The sequence below is a fragment of the Dama dama genome, chromosome 4 (assembly GCF_033118175.1).
Source record: "Dama dama isolate Ldn47 chromosome 4, ASM3311817v1, whole genome shotgun sequence".
In the NCBI taxonomy this organism is placed as follows: domain Eukaryota; kingdom Metazoa; phylum Chordata; class Mammalia; order Artiodactyla; family Cervidae; genus Dama; species Dama dama.
In genome coordinates, this window is record NC_083684.1 from 51,486,178 (window position 1) to 51,506,231 (window position 20,054).

A 20,054-nucleotide genomic window follows, 5' to 3' on the forward strand; every position below is an offset into this window, starting at 1 on the left:
AAGACACTCAGCCTCACTGGGGTCTCTGTTTCCTCTCCCCCCCCCCCCCGCCCCGCAAGAGCCACCTAGGTTCCATCTTGCCCTGCTGGACCTCCTCGGAGGACTTAGGGCTTGTCTTCCCCTGGAGGCTGGAGAGGGCCCTGGGAAACCTGGCAGAGGAGAAGCAGGAGGAATGGCAGGCCCCGAGGCAGAGGTAACCAGAGCTGGCTAAGTCTGCCCCCAGAGCCTGTCAGGAAATTTGCATGGCGGGAACAAGGCTTCTCTGGGGCTTCCCCCTCCCTTCCCATCTGGGAGAGTCATCCTGAACCTGAGGTCTGACAGCAGGTGGAGGAAGCAGCCGCGTGTGTGGAGCTATTGCCCCATTCCCAGAGGTGATGCCCCGTGCCTTTCTGGTCAGGAGTCGGCATCCACAGCCACCCAACTGGAACCACCTGCCTGACCAGCTCCGGGGAGACACCTATATCCCAGGTGGGCCCCTCCCTGGGCCTGGAGGTGAGGGGCAGAGGAGACGTAAAGCATGACCACCTGGTTTCTCTCCTCAGACTGCAGCAACCTGGGCGGGCCGCCGGCACACCAGACTTCCGGCCTTGGGGACTCTTGGGCAGCGGTGAGTCTGTGGCAGGCACCCAAGACCCTGCTGTTTCACCCCTGCCCACTCTCAGCCTCGAGAGACCCTGACTGCCCCTTACTCCCACAGACCCCTCCAGCCTCAGGACCTGCCCACCCACTGCCCTCTCTGCTGGGAATGCCTTTCCTTTCTGAGTAGCGGGCTCACTGTTAGGCCTCCTCCTAAGCACTGTTTTCCCAGGGCTTCTGTGCCCAGTGGGGCAGAACAGATTCAAGCCCATAAAATGGATGGTGATCTATGTCAGAGAGTTGGACAAGGTGACAGGAGCAGGATGGGGGGTGGGGGAGGAGCTTGGGGCCTCTCAGAAGAGATACTCAGCCGTGAGTACACTGGAAGAAGGAAAGCCCTAGGCGGGATGTGAATGTGCTGGAGTTTTATTTCAATTTTTACTGGAAGCCAGGACTGTTCTAGGCTATGGGTGTTTAAGAGTAAGACAAAAACTCATTCCTTCCTGAAGCTTATCATCTGGTGGGGCTTGCAGGTATAGATAATAAAATTAGACGAAAAAATATGTTGGAAGATGGTATGTACTATGGAAAAATATAAAACAAAGGAAGGGAGATGGGGGCCGGGTGACCAGGAAAGGCTTTGTGGGATGGGATTTGCTCACACAAACTGCAGTCTCCAGCCTTACCAGACCTCCATGGTTCCCGGTTCTAGGCACTTGATTCCATCCAGGGGAGGGGAGTTGGGGTCCTAACCCTCCTGTCCCTCCCACAGACCTCCCAGGGCACTCTGACCGCCACCCCTAGTAGCGCTGGGACCCTTGGCTGCCCGCTGTGCCCCAAGGCCTTCCCGTTGCAGCGCATGCTAACCCGGCACCTCAAGTGCCACAGCCCTGCTCGCCGCCACGTATGCCACTGCTGTGGCAAGGGCTTCCATGACGCCTTCGACCTCAAGCGCCACATGAGGACACACACAGGTGAGCTGTGGCAGGGACTGGGAGGAGCTGCTGGCGGGAGATGGGAGGAAATGGTGGGAGGTGCAGGGGACTCAAGAGACTCCAAGCACCTGAGTTCGGTGCACAAGTGGTGCTTGTGTTTGTGGGGCAGGACTCAGGCCTCAGCGGGCTAGGAGCACCACGCACCTCAGCTCCCAGCCAGTAGTTGTCAGGCAGTGCCAAGGTGGGGGCCTGCTGAAAGATATGGAGAGAAAACAGATACTGATTACAGGATTCAGGTCCCAGATTGCAGGGTGCAAAAGGGAACATCATAGTGAGGAGGGTAGGAACACAGGTGTCTGGTCCATGTTTGCACTGGGTGGAGAGGGAGCAGATGATGAGATGCAGGCCAAGGTCTGGTGAATTTGGGGCAAGAATGTGTGTGTGTGTGTGGAGGGGAGGCTCACGGAGGTTGAGTGAGGGTGGGGAGGCTCTGGTATGAGGACCATTGCCCTCCCTCTGGCCCACCTGCACAGGGATCCGGCCGTTCCGCTGTGGAGCTTGTGGAAAAGCATTTACGCAGCGCTGCTCACTTGAAGCACACCTCGCCAAGGTGCACGGGCAGCCGGCCAGCTACGCTTACCGCGAGCGCCGTGAAAAGCTGCACGTGTGCGAGGACTGCGGCTTCACCAGCTCGCAGCCCGACGCCTTCGCGCGGCACCGCGCTCTCCACCGCACTGCCTAGACTGTGTACCCGGCAACCCATGAGAAGGAAATAAACAAAAGGCACTCACAGAACACAGCATTTATTACACAAGGGAGAGAAAGGGTCACTCGGTCCAACGATGGCCGCAATGCGGGGCTGTGCACACGTAGTAAAGGCGCATGGCATCCTGGCAGAAAAGATACATGGTTAGGAAGGCTCTCGACCCACAGCGGGGTACAACACGCAAACTCCATTCAGAGAAGCCTCACCCCAAAAGAACAAACTATAGAGGGCTTTCCCCACTGCTAAAGGTCCATCTCAGGAAACCCGGAAGGGCAGGGTCTTCCCCAATACAGGTATCCCCACCCCCCGGGAAGGACCAGACCAAGATCACCCAGAAAGTTTTGCTCGCGCCACTCACCTCGGCCCGAGCACTGTGTGACTGGAAGAACACCGCCTCCTTGTGGCCGCACCTGAGGGAACAGTCACTCAGAGCCTGCCATACCCTACCCTCACCGCTTCTCGGTCTGGTGAGGATAAGCCAGCCACCTCCCCTCCCCAATACCAGCTGCGCACTCACTTTTGGCACGGGTGGTCTTCGGTTCGCGGCAACGTGGGGTCCTGGGACACGTCAGCGATGATCTGGGTCAGCTCGCTAAGGGAATAGAGGGTGAATAATTATGCTTGGTCGGACCTCCCAAGCCAACAAACCCGTCCCCGAGCTCCGGTCCTGCCACTCACTCCACTTCGTGCGTGATTTTGTTGACGTAGATGCAGCTGTTGTCGGCTTCCTGCTGGTAATCACAGTTCCGGCACTGCGAGAGGGAGTGTGCGGCGGGAAGGGGGTCAAGGGGTGATACCCGAAGGGAGTGGAAGGAAGGGCAGGGTCTTCCCCAGAGAGCATGACTAGGAGACGGAATCTCGGAACTGGGGTCATGGGGTGTAATCCAGGATTACCTCGAGGATGGGCAAAACAAAGTCTAGTTCATTTGGGGGACAGTCTGGAGTTTAGACCAGGAGGGGTCGGGGCGGCACCGGGAGTAGGGCGGGGCCATGTTGGGTACCAGGGGGCCGGTCTCAGAATATGCTGCGGGCTCGCGCTCACCGCGTAGAGCAGAATGCGGTTCTCCTTGTCCTCCTTGGGGTAAAGCATGTTATTACTGTGAAGAGGGGAAGAGGGAAATCAGAGGTCAGTACTGGGGCCATTACTTGCTGCCCTTCCACACTGCTAGCCGGGCCTCACCATTCCTGGCAGAATCGAATACCCACGAAGCCGGGCTCGTAGGTCCCGTCGGGTTCCATAGCGACTCACTGCCGGTCCAGCTTCCGCGCTTGCTCCGCCGTGCGACAGGTCGCAGGAAGGGTCAGAACTCCTAGCTTCGCCAAACTAAGGGCGGAGCCGGGCACGTGTACTGGTGCCCGGCGGCTTTGTGCTCTCCCGTCTGCCCTGAGGTTTGATTAATTACTTGCTTCAGTCTCTTGATACCTCAGAATAATTGCTTCCAATTTCTGGGCCGTGCTTCCCTATTTCACACAATAGTGTAGTACGAGAGCCAGCAAAACGATGCGTCACGTAACGCGCGAAGAGCTTAGCATTAATGAAGGCGCCCCAGCTCTTTGCAGGCTGAAGGCCAGTGCACATGCGCGAGTTTACCCTTCGCGGACTGGGCTAGCTTTTGCCAGTTCTTCCTCTCGGCTTCAGCCTTCGCCCGCCAGGCCGTTTCCCGTGCCGCTATTGGAGGAACTGTGCACCATGAAAGGCCGTGCAAGGCCTCTCAGGACTGGCTGGGCCTACTCAAGCCTACCCGAGAGCCCTCTTCCGGCCGACGGCGAAGAGACGCGGCGATTGGTGGACTCTCCTGACGCGAGGGCGGGGATTGGCCAGGTCCGGGAGCAGGGGCGGGGCTGATATCCCAGAAGCGGTGGCGCCTGAGGAGCCGGTGTGAGGCGGCTGACCGGGCTGCGGGCCGCCACAGGGCGCGGCGAGATGGAGGTGACGGGGTTGTCGGCGCCCACAGTGAACGTGTTCATCAGCAGCTCTCTCAACAGCTTTCGCTCCCAAAAGCGGTACAGTCGCAGCCTCACCGTAGCTGAGTTCAAGGTGTGGCCATGGGGGCGGGGTCCGGAGAGGCGGGGCGTAGGTTTGAGGGGGCGGGACCAAGAAGAAATGGAGGGTCTTCCACAACGCAGGAAAGGGGCCAGAAATGAACCCAGGTTGCAGAGGTTGGGGACGAGACCTCAGCGGGGCGGGGCCAGATAGAACTTTAGGTTCCAGAGAATGGGTGCGGGGCCAGGGAAAATCGGAGGTTGCAGGGAGTTGGGGGCAAGACCCGAACGGGGCGGGGCCAGGAATACCTGGTGGGTCCCAAAAGGTAGGTCCCTTGGAGGAACTGGGAAGGGATGGTGGTTATTGATACAAAGGACGGAGCCTCAGGGCAGAGGGTGGGGCCACTGACAGTCTTCCACCTCTTCCCCGCCTCCCCCCTCTTGTATCCTCACAGTGTAAACTACAGCTTATTGTGGGCAGCCCTGCTTCTTGCATGGAATTGGATCTGTATGGACCTGACGACAAGTTCTACTGCAAGCTGGATCAGGATGATGCGCTGCTGGGCTCCTACCCCGTAGACGACGGCTGTCGCATCCATGTGAGGCCTCCCTAGCTAGGATCCCTCCCTTCCATTCATTTATTTATTCAACACATGTTTGCTGTACTTTGCGCTATGTGATAACCAAGGTAGCCCCTAACCTCATGAAGTTCCCAGTCCAGCAGGGAGAGAGACGGACCCATCCCCAGACATTGGCACTCAGCGATCTGGACTGGGCTGAGAAAAGCCTAGGGGACTGGAGGCATTCAGCAGAGGTGCCTGACCCCACCCAGGGGTATATGAAGGGGATTCTTTTTTTTTTTTAAGGGTGGGTTGCCTGAGTTGAAATCTGAAGGGTGAGGAAAGGGCCTCCTAAGGGAAGAGAAGGGAGGGACACGCCAGGTAGAGGGAACAGAGGGTCAGATGGGTCAGGGTGAGCGAAGAGGCTCATGTATCAGGAGATGCCAGAACACAGAGGACCTCTGCATGCATCAGCTCACATCGTCCTCTCTGTTCTCGTTATCTCCCACAAAAAACAGACGAGCCAGCATCCTGGGTGAGCTTTGCAGATGCTAGTCCCTGTGCCTGAATGGTTCTTTTTTCTATGCCTCCATGGCTTGCTTCTTCCTTCCAGTCTTTACATAAATGTCACTGGGTGTGAGGACTTCATGGCCTTCAGTATAAAATTTAAACCTCCTCCCTTTCCCACTTTATTTTATTTTCCTTCTTCTTACTAATCACCCTGTGACATACTGTGGAGTTTTCTTCAGTACCTGGAACAGAGCCTGGCACACAGAGGATGCTCAGTGATTCATTGTTGAATGATGAATTGAATCCAGAAAATAAGACTTGGAAAATGGTATAATTAACACTATTGTGCAAAAGAGAAAACTTAGCTTCAGGATGGAATTGACTTTCCTAAGGAGGAACATGGGTAGATTATCTCTTTCATTTATTCATAACTATTCATTGAGCTTACATGATGTGCCAGGGGTATAGCCGTGAATCAAGTTTGAGAAGGTCTCTGTTTTAGCTTTGTCCAGTATGTGAGGTAGTTGTTAGCTAAACATTCACAGAAACAAATGTGAAGGGTTAGTGAGATGAGGGCCATACAGGAGGACATCACAGAGCTGGAAGATCATATACTGTGGAGCCTGACCCATCAGTAAGATCCAGGAGGACTTCCTGGAGGAGGTCCTGCCTGAGCAGAGACCTGAAGAATAGGAAGAATTAACTAAAGAAGGGAAAAGCATGCTCCAGGAGGAGGGCACAGCATGTGCACTCTGAGGGGGAGGGAGCAGAGTGGGTATGGGGCTGAAGAGTGACCTCTTCTGTTGTGGAGGGAAGTGGCAGCCAGGGGAGTACTTGAGCTGGGAGGGTCCTGGTGTGAGTCAGGTGTTAACAGGTACACTCTGACTGCCTGTGGGGAAATGACTGGAGGACAGAGAAGTAGGGAGACCAAGGAGGAGGCTGCTTCCATAGTTGGGTCCAGGACCCAGTTGAAGTGATGGGTCCTGGACCATAGTGGGAGTCGGTCAGGACTGTGTTGGGCTCCAAGAACTGTGAACTAGAACTCACAGGCCCTTGAACTGACTGGGCTGACCTAGGCAGTCTCACCCTAGGGATGCTGGATGAATCACGCAGGGCAGTGGCATCTCCAACAGGAGGGTTTTACACATGGATTCAGGTACAGGCTGGCTGCTGACTGACGTGACCACACAAGGAAAGTTTCCTAGAGGTGGAGCCTCTGGAGAATTTGTATTTTTTTTAATTGGTTAATTTATTTTAATTGGAGAATAATTACTTTACAATATTGTGATGGTTTTTGCCATACATTAGCATGAATAGGCCACAGGTATACATGTGTCCCCCTTATCCTGAATCCCCCTCCCACGTGCCTCCCCTGTATTTTTTCTAAAATTCTTTTTCTGTTTCTAAATATCACCCCTATTTCTTACAGCAGTGAACAACAGCAATCTCAAACTTACAAAAGTAGAAAGTAGACATTCTTAGTGATCCTTGGCCAGAGATAAGGGCCATTTCTATTTTGCCCAGTGACTCCAGCCGAACATTTTAGGGTGTTCCTGACCTCTGTCTTTCCCCCACATCCACATCTAATCTCTTTGCAGACCCTGTTGGTTCCACCCACAAAATCTATCCAGAGTCTAAACTCTGCTCCCGCATGCCCCCATACTAGCCCCACCTCCATCCTTCCCTTCCACACAACCCCCCACCCCACCCCACGCAGGGCCATCACATCCTCTCCCTGCCCCCATCCCAGTGCCTCTCCATCTGCTTCCCACACTCAGCTGAGGGAGCCTGTGAGCCCCTGAGTCAGATCAGAGCCCTCCTAGTGGAGCCCTTCCCTAGCTGCATCTCGTTGTGGGTAAAAGCCAAAATCCTCAATGGTCTTTTGTGTCTCCCACTTTCCCTCTGGCTCATTCCACTCCTACCTTGCTGGCCCTGCTGTTCCTCAAAGGAGCTAAAGACATTTATACAGCTGGGGCTTTGTGCCCATTGTTCCTCCTGGCCTTGTCTCAGACATCCCTTCCTATCAGAAGCCTCTTCAAGTTGTATTTGTCTGCATAGAACCTTGTCGTTGTCTGATGTTTAATATACATCTCTGTGCGATTGTTTCCAGTTTACCTCCCAACAGAATGATCACTTCTTTTCTTTTTTTTTTTTTTGACCCCTCCCACCCGCCAGAATGGTCACTTCTTGAGGACAGAGATTGATCTGATTTTGCACTGTGGCCCTGGTACCCAGCACAGGCTTCTCAGGTGGTGCTAGTGGTAAAGATCCCGCCTGCCAATGAGGAGACATAAGAGACATGGGTTCAATCCCTGGGTCAGGAAGATCCTCTGGAGAAGGGCAACCACCCTAGTGGCAACGACTCCAGTATTCTTGCCTGGAGAGGCCCATGGACAGAGGAGCCTGGCAGGCTGCAGTCCATGGGGTTGCAAAGAGTTAGACACGGCTGAAGCGACTCAGCACTAGTACCCAGCACAGGGCCCAGCAGGGCACCCTGGAGGAGCAAGTGAATGGATGTCAGGGGCAGTACAGGAAGAGATGTTCCAAGACATGGAAGCTGGGGTCAGCGTAGGAGGGTCCCAGGGTCCAGAGAGGACAGACACGCTACCCAGAGGGTGAGCTCCCTGAGCGCTCACACTGCCCTGAGGCCTGCCCTTGGGCTCCAGTGGCCTGGGGCCATCAGTCATGTGGATGCTGGCGTATGGGGTAGATGGGAGGCAGATGCAGCCTCCAGGGCCTCAGATGGAGCACAGAGGGGGAGACACCTATTGTAGACACCAGCTGTCACCCCTTCGGCTGGGCCCCGGGGAGGACAGAAAGCAGGGATAAAGGTGAAGGTAGGAGAATGTCGTTTTTTGGAGGCAGGAGAGACTTAAATCTGAAGAATGTGCAGCCACACTCACCCCACAGCATCCTAGGTCTCTTTGCCCACTGACCTCGCTTGCCTCATTCCAGGTCATTGACCACAGCGGTGCCCGCCTTGGGGAGTATGAGGACTTGTCCAAGGTGGAGAAATACGAGATCTCACAAGAAGCCTATGAACAGAGGCAAAGTACGGGATGCCCAGCGATGGATGGGGGCCTATGGGGGCTAGAGGAAGTGTGGGGGCAAACAGAGGTGTGTGCAGGGGTACACAGGACAGACAGGGACACTGAGGGGAAGTTGGCGGTGTGTGGGGTGGGGTAAGGCTGGCGTGGGGACAGATGGGTCGTAGGAGAGCAGTCAGGGTGGACAGGCATGAGGTATGAATGGAAGCTGGGAGGTGTGGGGAGTGTGGGCAAACGAACAGGGCCATGGGAAAGGTTCAGGGTGTGAGGGCCTGGTCAGGGGCACAGTGTGGAGGGCCGAGTATGGTAGAATATGTGGGCCAGACAGAACAGTGTGGAGACCAGTGTGGTGACAGATCAGAATGTGGGGGGAGGGATGAGGAAGGTTTCCGGGGTCGGATGGAGGTAAGTGAATTTGAAGGGCCAGGGAAGATGGGGTAACGTGAAAGACTGTAGGCAAGCACCTATTTATTTTCAAGATTATGGGGAAGCACAGGGGATCTGTGGAGAGGTCAGGGCTCTGGTGGGAGACCTGGGGGAACTTGATGACTGCCCTTCAACACCCAGAACGGGAGAGTTTGTCTCTGGATGTTGGCCCTGTGGGGATGGCAGGTTATCTCCTCAGGCCAGAGGTCTCCCAGGTCTCTCATGTCTGACCCCCCGCCACCCACTCCACCCACAGACTCAATCCGCTCCTTCCTGAAACGCAACAAGCTAGGTCGATTCAATGAAGAAGAGCGGGCCCAGCAAGAGGCCGAGAACTCCCAGCGCCTTATTGAGGAGGAGGCCCAGGCCAGCACCATCCCTGTGGGCAGCCGCTGTGAGGTGCGGGCACCTGGGCAGCCCCCTCGCAGGGGCACCGTCATGTATGTAGGTACGTGGCCCACAGAGGCCTCATGCCCTGCCCTGTGGTGGGCAGTGCTGGGGACTTAGCCTTCAAGGGGATCTCAGTCCAAGAGGCGAGATGTCTCCAGGGGTGGCTGACAGCCTAGTATGTTCACAGCAGGGAAGTGGGAAGCAGAGGCCATATGACCTGGGATGTAACAGAGAAAGCAGAGGCCAGAGGGATCAATTCTAAGGTGAAAGCCTGGGGTGCAGTGATCAGAGCTGAGATGGGGAAACAAGCAGAATTATTAGGGCTGTGATGGGGGAAGCTCAGGCTGAAGTGATCAGAGCAGAGATGAGGGAAACTGAGGGGGCTGTGTGAGCTGCGAGGAAGTACCAGACCCTTGAGAGTAACCTAGGAAGGCTTCCTGAGGGAAGGGCTATCTGAAGGAAAGGGATGAGTGAAGGTGGAAAGGGGGAAGAGGGAGCCAGGGGAGTAGCGAGCGCAAAGGCCATGAAAGGGCTTGGTCTGTGAGCAGGAACAAGCTTGACTTGTTTGAGGCAGGGAAAGGAAGTCAGCATGGCCAGTGGGGAGTAACAGAGGGGAAAGATGAGAGTTGAGACCCGGGGCATGGGCAAGGCTGGACTGTGCTAGGCCTCAGGGACAGGAGAGAGCAGTGTGGGTTATGTTTGTTTTTATAACAGCTTTTATAACAGCTTTATTGAGCTATAATTTATATACCATATAAAATTCACTTAGAGTACCATTCAGGAATTCCTTGGCAGTCCAGTGTTTAGGACTTCTACAGGGGGCACAGGTTCACTCCCTGGTCAGAGAACTAAGATCACGCAAACCAAGCAGCATGGCTAAGAGAAAATAAAAATGAAAAGAAAGTACCATTCATTATTTTTTAGTGTGGTCACGGAATTGTGCAACCACACCACAGTCAGTTTTACATTTTCATCACCCCCAAAAGAAATGCTATAACCATTAGCAGCTATTCCCCATTTATGAAACCCCAGCTCCCCTAGTCCACATCAGTGGCCACTAATCCATGTTCTGTCTCTATAGATTTGCCTATTCTGCTGGTTTCATATAAATGGAATCATATAATATATGGTCTTTGCGACTGGCTTCTTTTACTAGAAACATAATTTCAAGGATCATCCATGTTGTAGCATGTAGCAGCGTTGTATTTTTTTAATATTCATCTGTGGTGGGGCTTAGTGGGAAGACCCCCCATGAAGATCCCATGATGTGGGATCTAGTTCCCTGACCAGGAATCGAACCTGGGCCCACTGCATTGGGTGTGTGGAGACTTAGCCTCTGGACCACCAGAGAACACAGAGAAGTTCCAGCATTATGGTTTTGATTTACATTTCTGCATGGCTAATGCTATTGAGCCTCTTCAGGTACTTAATGCTTTGTGTATGTCTTCTTTAGAGAGACTGATTATTCGGCTCTTTTGCCCGTTTTTTAGTTGGGTTGTTTGTCGTTTTGGTTTTTGAGTGGTATGTTAGGGCTCCCATATCAAAGTACCACACACCCTGGGTGGCTTAAACAACAGAAACTTGTTTCTCACAGTTCTGGAAGCGGGAGCCTTAGATTAACGCCTTGGCAGATTTGATTTCTTCTTAGGCCTCTCTCTGGCTTATAGACGCCCCCCGCCCCCCCACCCTTTGTCCTCACATGCTCTTTCCTCTGTGTGTAGGCACATCCCTGGAGTCTTTATCCAGGTAATCTTTATGAGGATGTCAGTCAGCCTGGATTAGATCCCACCCTAATGGCTTCCTTTTAACTTAATTATCTCTTTAAAGGCCCTGTCTCCAACACAGTCACATTCTGAACTAGAAGGGATTAGGGCTTCAACATTTAAACTTGGTGGAACACAATAAAGCCCATAACAAGTTGTTCTTTGTATATGTTAGGTACAATTCCCTTATCAGATACATGATTTACAAATGTATATCTCCCATTCTGTAGGTTGGTTGTTTTTTTTAGTATTTGTTTATTTGGCTGCATGAGGTCTTAGTTGTGGCATGCAGGGTCTTTCACTGTGCACGAACTCTCGTTGTGGTGCACAGGCTTCTGTAGTTGCAGCGTGCAGGCCCGGTTGCTCTGCAGCATGTGGGATCTAAGTCCTCTGACCAGGGATTAAAGCCGTGTCTCTGCATTGCAAGGTGGATTCTTAACCACTGGGCCACCAGGGAAGTCCCTTTTTACTTTCTTGATAGTGGCTTTTGAAGCACAAACATTTTTAATTTTATAAACTCCAATTTTTTTTTTAATTTTTATTTTTGGCTTGTGTATAGGGTATTATATCTAAGAAACCAGTGCCTTAGACAAGGCCACAAAGAGTTACTCCTGTATTTTCCTCTAAGGGTTTCTAGTGTTATAACTTACATTAGGTCTTTGACCCATTTTGAATTAATTTTTGTTTATGGTGTGAGGTGGGAGTCTGATTTCATTCTCTTACATGTGGATATATAGTCGTCCCAATATGATTTGATGAAAAGTCTATTCCTTCCTCATGAAACTGTCTTGGCTCCCTTGTCAGAAATCATTTGGCCATAAACATTGTGGATTTTATGCTGAGTGGGATAGGCAGCCTTTGAGGAATTTGGGGCAAGGTCAGGATAATTCCATGGACAGAGGAGCCTGGCGGGCTATAGTTCATAGGGTTGCAAAGAGTCGGACACAACTGAGGGACTGAGAACCCCAGTGGTGCTGCTTCCCTTTGATTTTTACAAAGCCCCCTATGACTGTGGCTGTTGAGTGAACAAGGGGTCAGAGGTAGGAACAGGGAGACCAGTGAAGGGACTACCATATTAAGAGTGGGCTGGAGATGGTGGTTGTCCTAGGTGGTAGCAAGGAGTAGTTTTTGCCTGGACAGGCTTTACAGTCAGTGGGCAGGCACAAATCTGGGGTGCGCTGCGAAGGGAGGCTTCACAGGGATTTTTCCCCTGGGCAGGACTGACAGATTTCAAACCTGGCCACTGGATCGGCGTCCGCTATGATGAACCACTAGGGAAAAATGATGGCAGGTAAAGATCCTCACTCTAGTGTCTGTGTGTGTGCACGGGTACACACACATGTGTGTGTTTATGTGTAAGTGCATGCGGGTACTACTGGGGGAGCCCACCCACACTAGCATCTGGAGTGGGAGCCCTCTGACACTGCCTCCCGCATCATGTCCTGCAGCGTGAATGGGAAACGCTACTTTGAATGCCAGGCCAAGTACGGCGCCTTCGTCAAGCCATCAGTCGTGACAGTGGGGGACTTCCCTGAAGAGGACTACGGTTTGGATGAGATGTGATGGCCAAGGAACGGCAGCCGCCTGCTCCAGCTAGCTCGCCTACTCATTGCCCTTCCCTGTGTGTGCCCATGGCCCTCTCCCTGTGAGCCTGTTTTTATTTTATTGACTACCCTCGCCATTGACTTTTGAGACACATGTATTAAATTTGCTGGAAACCTAGGAAGTGTTTGGAAGACTCAGTGATTATAGGAGGAGCTGTAGACAGCTGGATGGGTGAGGGTGAAACAGGATGCTGGGCAAAATCCAAGTTGGGCATGGTGAGGCTTTAGGTATGTGACGAGTGCATGCAGCCCATGCATTCTAGGAAGCCTGATCCACTCTGTTTCTGCTACATGTGCAGTAATCCCTCATTAGCTCCTTGAAGGGATTCCTGACTATAATATTTGACTATAATATATATATAATGTTATATATATATATAATATTTGACTATAATAATTGTTGCGGTTAATTGTAACTTCTGGAGAAGAAGTTGGCAGTGGTAGGAGCAACCACAGTAAGGAGAATGAGGTTGAAATGCTTAGGGGCTGAAGGGGTCCTGGAGGAAGGTGCTCACATGTACCTCCAACGTGATAGATAAATTCTCCAATGCCTACTGTAATGTACACAGGCTCACTCAGATACTCAGAACACTCACACATCTGGACTGACTTCGGGAGGCACACACAGAACACAGACACTACAGATCATAGGTAGAGAAATAGAGTCAGTGCACAAAGATTCTCTCCTCCACATAGGAGAGTGATGCACACAGGATACACTCAGAGATTGACATCAAACACCTGTGTGGGGTAGATGTACACCTACACACACACGCGCACACATGCAAATCAATGAAGTTGTCAATCTATGAAACAAAACTGGCTATTTTTTATTTTTATTTGTTTGTTTTGGCTGCATTGGGTCTTAGTTGCAGCTCCCAGGATCTTCATTGCAGTATGCAGACTCTTAGCTGCAGCATGCAGGTCTAGTTCCCTGACCGTGGGCCCCCTGCACTCAAATCGAGGAGTCTTACCCACTGAACCACTAGGGAAGTCCCCTAACTGGTTACTTTAGAAAAGGACCCCACGGCTTAGGTCCCTCCTACATGAGGGAGTTGTCAGAACAAGGAGCATTGGGGGGTGTCCCCAAATTCTCAAACAAAAACTACCAAAGTTCAGCCAGAGTTCAGCAGAATTAGCTAGTGGGTTGGCATTTGAAGACCCAAGGCTCACTTTAAAATCAGGCCCACTATGCACCTCCATGTGATGAGGCTAAAGAACAGGGACAGGAAGATCACGTGCTTTTGCTTTCCTGGACACACTGATCGCCCAAAATCACCTTTGAGCTCCAAGCACAGGTCACAGCATCAGCGAATATGAGGATCTGTCCAACTGCAGTGGAAGATCTCAGCACAAACTTCCAGGGTGTGCTTTACTGGCTTCCAGCTGTCAGCATGGAAGAAGCTGTCCCCATCAGAGGACAATGGAAGGGATCATGCTGGTGATTTCTAAATAGGAAACACTTGCTATGGGCTTCCTTGGTGACTCAGACGGTAAAGAAGCTGCCTGCAATGCAGGAGACCTGGGCTTAATCCCTGGGTTGGGAAGGTCCCCTGGAGAAGGGAATGGCAACTCACTCCAGCATTCTTGCCTGGAGAATTCCATGGAGAGAGGAGCCTGGTGGGCTACAGTCCACGGGGTCTCAAAGAGTCGGACATGACTGTGTGACCAACACGTCTGTGTGAAAGTCAACCACAGTTAGGGATTGGGGAGACACATGTTACAGAATAAGTGCTTAAGCTTTAAGGGGGGCCAGAAAGGAAGGGGGACAGTGGTCAATGTGTTAAGGCAATACCAGCTGCTGTAACCAATATCCCCCTACACACAGTCCAGTGCAGAGGTTCTGGTTAATTGGCAGCAGTCTCCATGATTCACACACCCAGACTCCATATTGGGGCTCCATCATTTTCTTGTGTTTGGAATTACCAGCTTCCAGATGGCAAATAGGGGACGTTTCATCATTTTCTTTAAAAATCTACGTGTTCCGTTTCTGCTTCTATCGGTGAGAACTTGTCAGTCATGCAGCCACTCTGATGCAGAGTGGGCTTTGGAACATACTCCTGGGCTGAGCAGCTCCCTCCCAGCCGCTAACTATGAAAACCGACTGTGAATGTTGGTCCAGCAATGACCACCCTTTACAGGGTTACTAGATCCACAATCTCAGGGGAAGCAGCAGGAAAGGGCTGTGAGATCCACCAGACCCATTAAATCCGCAACTGCTCATGCCTGACCTGTACCATCCACCACCCTCCCCTTAATCCTCAGATAAATGCAGGTGGAAGACAGTGGATGTCCAGCACTCTTTCTGCACAGTTTTGGAGCCCTCCCCACCCCCATGGTGTCAGGCTTGATGCTGGTTACAGGCTCATGAATACCATACAGGCCTGGGAGTTGAAGGCAGACAAACATATAATTACCAAGTATTTTCTCTTTATTTTTTTGACTGATATTTCGTATGAAAAGTTTTACTGACCTTAGGGGAAGGGAGAATAAAATCACTAAATCTGCCAGGTGGTGCTGGTATAAGGGAAGGGGTGAGATGGAGGATATTTGAATAGCAGCCACATGAACAAAAGAGGACTAGTTTTGTGGGCCTGAAGTAATCCTTTCGGTGATTCATGCTGACCAGAAACTTGTCCCAGTACTAAACACAAAGTTAGGGTGAATGTAACCTTTTCCCTGGTTCCTAGAACTGTGATAAATCACTAACTCAACATGCTAATGGCTCACTTGAATTCATTCGTGTACCAGTTACAAACTTGGGATAATTCAATAGGTTAAGAGGTAGTGTAACTTAATGAGAAAGAGCCAAACAGCCTAGGTTCAAACCCCAGCTCTGTCCCTCACCAGCTGGGGTACCGAACAAGTCCTTCTCCCTGGGTTTCAGCCTCATTTCTATTAATTGGGGCCAATAATAGTACCCACCCCAAACGATTTTATGAGCATTAAATGATCTAATACATCTAAAGCACTTGAATTCAGAGCCAGGTACGCAGGTAAGTGCTGTTTATAAGCCATAGGAATAAAAATGCCTGTATACGGTCAACAGTTCCAATGCTGGCTTCATTTAATCCTCATAGCGGGTCCTGGCTCCAGTTTCTTCGTTTTCCTCTTCCCATGCCATCTTTTCTGGGCCAAGTCTGGGGCCACTCTCTCCTAAAGGGTTTTCCAGGCTGGCACCGGCCTCCCCAAAGTCCCTGAAGCTTCAGCACCCCTAGCCTCTGCACGGTCCCAGATGCGGGCAATGACCTCTCAGTCGCCGCGTGGGGGCAGCAACGCACGGCTCTGCGCACCGTGCGCGCGGAGCACTGTGGCAGGCTTAGGCTCGCTTTCGCGGGGCGGTGTCTCGCAGTCGGCCACACGAACTGAGTTTCCCAGAAAACCAAGCGACACCCTCTGTCTAACCTTGTGCGAGTCTGGAAGCGAAGGTCTTGCTCCCTTCCTGCGGCGCGGGGAATTCTGGGGTGAAAGGATTTGGCTCCCTAGTGGAGGACTGGACAGAGCAGACCCCGGAGGCCTATCGAAGCCGCCGCGGTTTAATCAGAGACTAAGAACCAATGTCCTGGCGGGGGCGCCAGAGCTGACTTTCTGGCTGCACTAAAAGAAAGAGGTGACCTCTTCGTGGCCGGCGTGTTCTTGCCTGCCGCTCGCTTTCTTGCATCTCAGGCGGTCACTCTCCAGGCTCCTGATTAGCTCTCAAGCTGGGTCAAGGCTCACCCATCTTAAAAGAAAAAACCATGTTTTTCCCCCTTTACTTGTCACCCAGCTTCAGTGAAAAAGCTGAAAGTGAAAAGTCAAAGTCGCACAGTCATGTCTGACTCTTTGCGATCCTATGGACTGTAACTTGCCCGGCTCCTCTGTCCATAGGATTCTCCAGGCCAGAATACTGGAATGGGTTGCCATTTCCTTCTCCAGGGGATCCTCCCGACCCAGGGATCGAACCCAGGTCTCCTTCATAGCTAGCAGATTCTTTGCCAACTGAGCCAATAATTGTCCATATATGGCCAATCATGTTCAGTTTTTCTGGCTTCCTCCTATTTCTCCCATCATTATTTTAAAGCACATCTCAGGCAACATATCCTCTCATCCAGATGTATATCTGTATTCAAAATGTATCTCTAAAAGTTATGAGGTCTTCACACCAAACAAAATTGCAGTAATTCTTTAGTATGACTTAATATACAGTCACCGTTATTATATATGAAACAAAGCCCCCATTTGTTTCATAAATGACTTTTTACTGTTGGCTTGTTCAAATCAGAATCCAAATAGGGTTTAGGCATTGCATTTGGCTGTTAATGCTCTAAATCTTCTGCTCTACAACAGTTTCCCTGTGTGATTTGCCACAGTCTGATTTGGCTGGTTGTACCCGCTGCTGTCCTCTATCCCTGTGTGTCCTACAAACTGGTAGATTCAAAAACTAGGTCAGCTTCAGCTTCAATTTTGCAATAAATATACTTTCTCGGTGGTGGTGTTTTTGCCTCAGGAGGTACATGTTACCAGGTTGTCTTTGTGATATTAAGATCCAAGGTTGGATTCTTGTGTTGTCAGCCTGATCTATCTATTATAAAACCACAACCAAACTTCAGGAAAGAGATGTCTAGGTGGTCCTTCCTGCAACCCTCTCCCAACTCCACAAAAACTAAACTTTTTATTTGCTGAAGCCCTTCCTTGTTGATAAACTCAGGAGGCGACTCTTCACCTCAACTCACTGATACAGCAATGACAGCTGACATTTAGACCAGGGGTTCTCAAACTTGTGTTTCAGGACTTTACATTCTTAAAAATTGTGGAGAACCTCAGACAGCTTTTGTTTAGGTGGCTTATATCTAGATATTTACCACTTTTGGAGATTAAAATTTTTAAGCTTTCATTTAAAAAATAATAATCCAGGGGCTTCCCTGGTGGTCCAGTGGCTAAGACTCCATGCTCTCAATGCAGAGGGCCCAGGTTCGATCCCTGGTCAGAGAACTAGTTCCCCACATGCTTCGACAAAGAGAGAAGGTCCCACTTGGGGCAACTAAGATGTGGCACAGTCAAATAAGTAAATAATTAAAACAAACAAACAAAATAAACATGTTACTGTTAACATTTTTATTAAAAAAATAACTTGAAAAAAACTAGCAAGAAGAGTGACATGTTCTTACATTTTCAAAATCTTTTTAGGGAATTCCCTGGTTGTCCTGTGGTTAGGCCTCCGAGCTTTCACAGCATAGGGCCCAGGTTAGGGAGCTAAGATTCAGCAAGGTGACCATGTTAGGCTTAAGAGAAGATAGCTGGGTTCTCACATCTGCTTCTACATGTGAACTACTGAATATTGTCATATCACCTCTGAAACCCCCCTCTGTTCACTTGTGAAAGGATGAGTGGAAAAGGAAAAGTAGTATTATGAAAATAGTTTTAACTTCAAAGACTCCCTGAAAAGATCTCAAGGATGCCCGTGTGTCCCCAGCATTTGAAATATCCAAACATTCCCTGTGACAATCCTGGTCTCTGGCTTCTGCCACACTGGGATATCTAACAATACAGAGTCCATGTCTCTACTAGGCCGAGTGGGTTGGATCTGCGGTACCTGCCAGGACCTAACTGGGATGCAGAAACCACTCCTATATGAAAACTGAGGGACATGAACACATGAAGGTGGTTACACAGTGGATGGAGGAGCTGAGGGGCCAAACAGGAGCCAGTAAACCAAATGGAAATTAGTGCAGCAGGAAGCTGCTAAAGTTCCTAGCTCTCTCTGGTCTCTTGCCCACATTTCCTGTTGGCAAAAGCCCAGAAGCATCTCTGAAGAGGAGACTGGGGAACTACTGTGGCCTAGAGCAGCAAGGGGAGAGCAAGGACCAGATGGGGCAATACCTCCCAGAGCAGCACAGCCTGGGTTCCCCTCAGCACCAGGATTCCCACCATGACCTGTTGTTCTACACCAGGCTCTGCTCACTGATTCACCTGATGTGTCTGACTACTTTAAAATTAGAATTAGAGGTTAAATTTGTAATCCCTGTTGTGATTTTAAAATATGTCTACAACACACTTGAAACTAACATAATGTTGTATATCAACTGTATTTCAGTTAAAAAAAGAGAAAAAGTGAAGTGTTAGTCACTCAGTTGTGTCTGACTCTTTGAGACCCCATGGACTGTAGTCCACCAGCCTCCTCTGTCCATGGAATTCTCCAGGCAAGAATACTGGAAAGGGTTGCCATCCCCCCACTCCAGGGGATCTTCCTGACCCAGGGATCAAACCCCAGGTCTCTGGGGTTTGGAGTATGTATTTTTTATTTAAAAAAAGAAAACATAAATAACAGATAAATAAATATGTAATAGATAAAATGTCCACAAGTTTTTTGACACATTTCTCAAGAGCTTTCCCATTGGGACTTCCCTGGTGGTCCAGTGGTTAAGAATCCACCTCGAACAGTGTATGTCTTTGTGTATTGGTCTAAACCCACAGAATGCATAACACTAAAAGTGAACCCTAATGTAAACTATGGACTTTGACTGATAATGATGTGTCATTGTAGATTCATCAGTAAATGCACCTCTCTTTTGGGGGATGTTAATAAAGGGGAAAGCTATGCTGGCAGGCAGTGTGTGAGAATCTCTGTGCCTTCCACTCAATTTTGCCATGAATCTAATAAAACTCTAAAAGATAAAAAAAAAAAAAAAAGAATCCGCCTTGTCGTGCAGGTGAGCGGAGTTCAGTCCCTGACTGGGAAGTAGGATTCTGCACACCACAGAACAAGTAGGTGCTGAAACTTCTGAACCAGGCACCACAACCTGTGTCTGCACACTGCAACACAAAATGCTCCATGAAGCAACTAGGATCCAAGGCAGCCAAATAAATAAATAATTTTTTTTAATTCAGTAGTTTGTTAAAAAAAAAACCAAAAGACCCTCCCGTTGAGTGAGGGCTGGATGTAGTACATCCCTTCCAAGGAACAGAAGAACATAACAGAAGAAATTGTGTGGGACTGCTGAGATCAATTCACAAAAGGCTTTGTATTTTCATCCTGCTCTCTCTCTGGGTTCACTGGCTCCAAGAGAACCCAGCTTTCCATATGTGAGAAACTGTGGTTGAGAAACAGTCCTGCAAGGACTCAGCCAGCAAGAACTGATGGGCCTCCTGCTAACAGCCTTGTGCATAGGCCCGGAGTAGGCCAGTATGAGTAAAAACTCCTGAGTTCCTGACCCATAGACAATGTGAGATAATTAATATTGTTTTAGGCTATTAAATCTTGGTTTTTGTTAACCAAGCAGTAGTTCATGTAACTGTATTCCAGTTATCTGTAACTGCATTAAATTTTATCTAAACCTCAGCAAGTTAAAACAGCCACTTTATTTTTCCCATTCTGTTTTTGTAGATCAGGGATTTGGGATGAGCTTGACTTGAGATCTCTCCTGTGTTTGAATCAGAAGTTGGCTGGGGCTACAGTCATCTCAAGGTTTGAGCAGGCTGGACGTCCAAAGTGACTCAGCAGGTTGGCAATGACAC

The 20,054-nt window shown here is 50.3% G+C and overlaps 3 protein-coding genes across 5 annotated transcripts; 2 read left to right on the forward strand and 1 right to left on the reverse strand.

The window, feature by feature from the left end:
• The first annotated feature begins 325 nt into the window (after positions 1-325).
• Positions 326-2,293, forward strand: OVOL3 (ovo like zinc finger 3). The gene is made up of 4 exons (XM_061139103.1): positions 326-468; positions 543-607; positions 1,349-1,550; positions 2,045-2,293. The coding sequence occupies exons 1-4, from the start codon at positions 375-377 to the stop codon at positions 2,251-2,253; spliced, it is 570 nt and encodes a 189-aa protein (XP_060995086.1). The 5' UTR covers positions 326-374; the 3' UTR covers positions 2,254-2,293.
• Positions 1,544-3,990, reverse strand: POLR2I (RNA polymerase II subunit I). Of its 3 annotated transcripts, none has more exons than XM_061139105.1 (7): positions 3,458-3,990; positions 3,320-3,374; positions 2,956-3,029; positions 2,795-2,869; positions 2,636-2,687; positions 2,303-2,401; positions 1,544-1,763 (listed from the first exon to the last, which is right to left on the reverse strand). In XM_061139105.1, exons 1-6 carry the CDS (start codon positions 3,514-3,516, stop codon positions 2,339-2,341), a joined length of 378 nt encoding a protein of 125 aa, XP_060995088.1. In that variant the 5' UTR covers positions 3,517-3,990; the 3' UTR covers positions 1,544-1,763; positions 2,303-2,338. The 3 variants fall into 3 exon arrangements, with proteins under 3 accessions (XP_060995088.1, XP_060995087.1, XP_060995089.1); XM_061139104.1 differs by having other exon boundaries at positions 1,544-1,760; positions 3,458-3,988; XM_061139106.1 differs by lacking the exon at positions 1,544-1,763 and having other exon boundaries at positions 2,299-2,401.
• Positions 3,991-4,122: 132 nt separating this feature from the next.
• TBCB (tubulin folding cofactor B) lies at positions 4,123-12,678 on the forward strand. The gene is made up of 6 exons (XM_061139102.1): positions 4,123-4,315; positions 4,716-4,859; positions 8,286-8,382; positions 9,060-9,251; positions 12,175-12,247; positions 12,405-12,678. Exons 1-6 carry the CDS (start codon positions 4,202-4,204, stop codon positions 12,517-12,519), a joined length of 735 nt encoding a protein of 244 aa, XP_060995085.1. The 5' UTR covers positions 4,123-4,201; the 3' UTR covers positions 12,520-12,678.
• Positions 12,679-20,054: the final 7,376 nt, after the last annotated feature.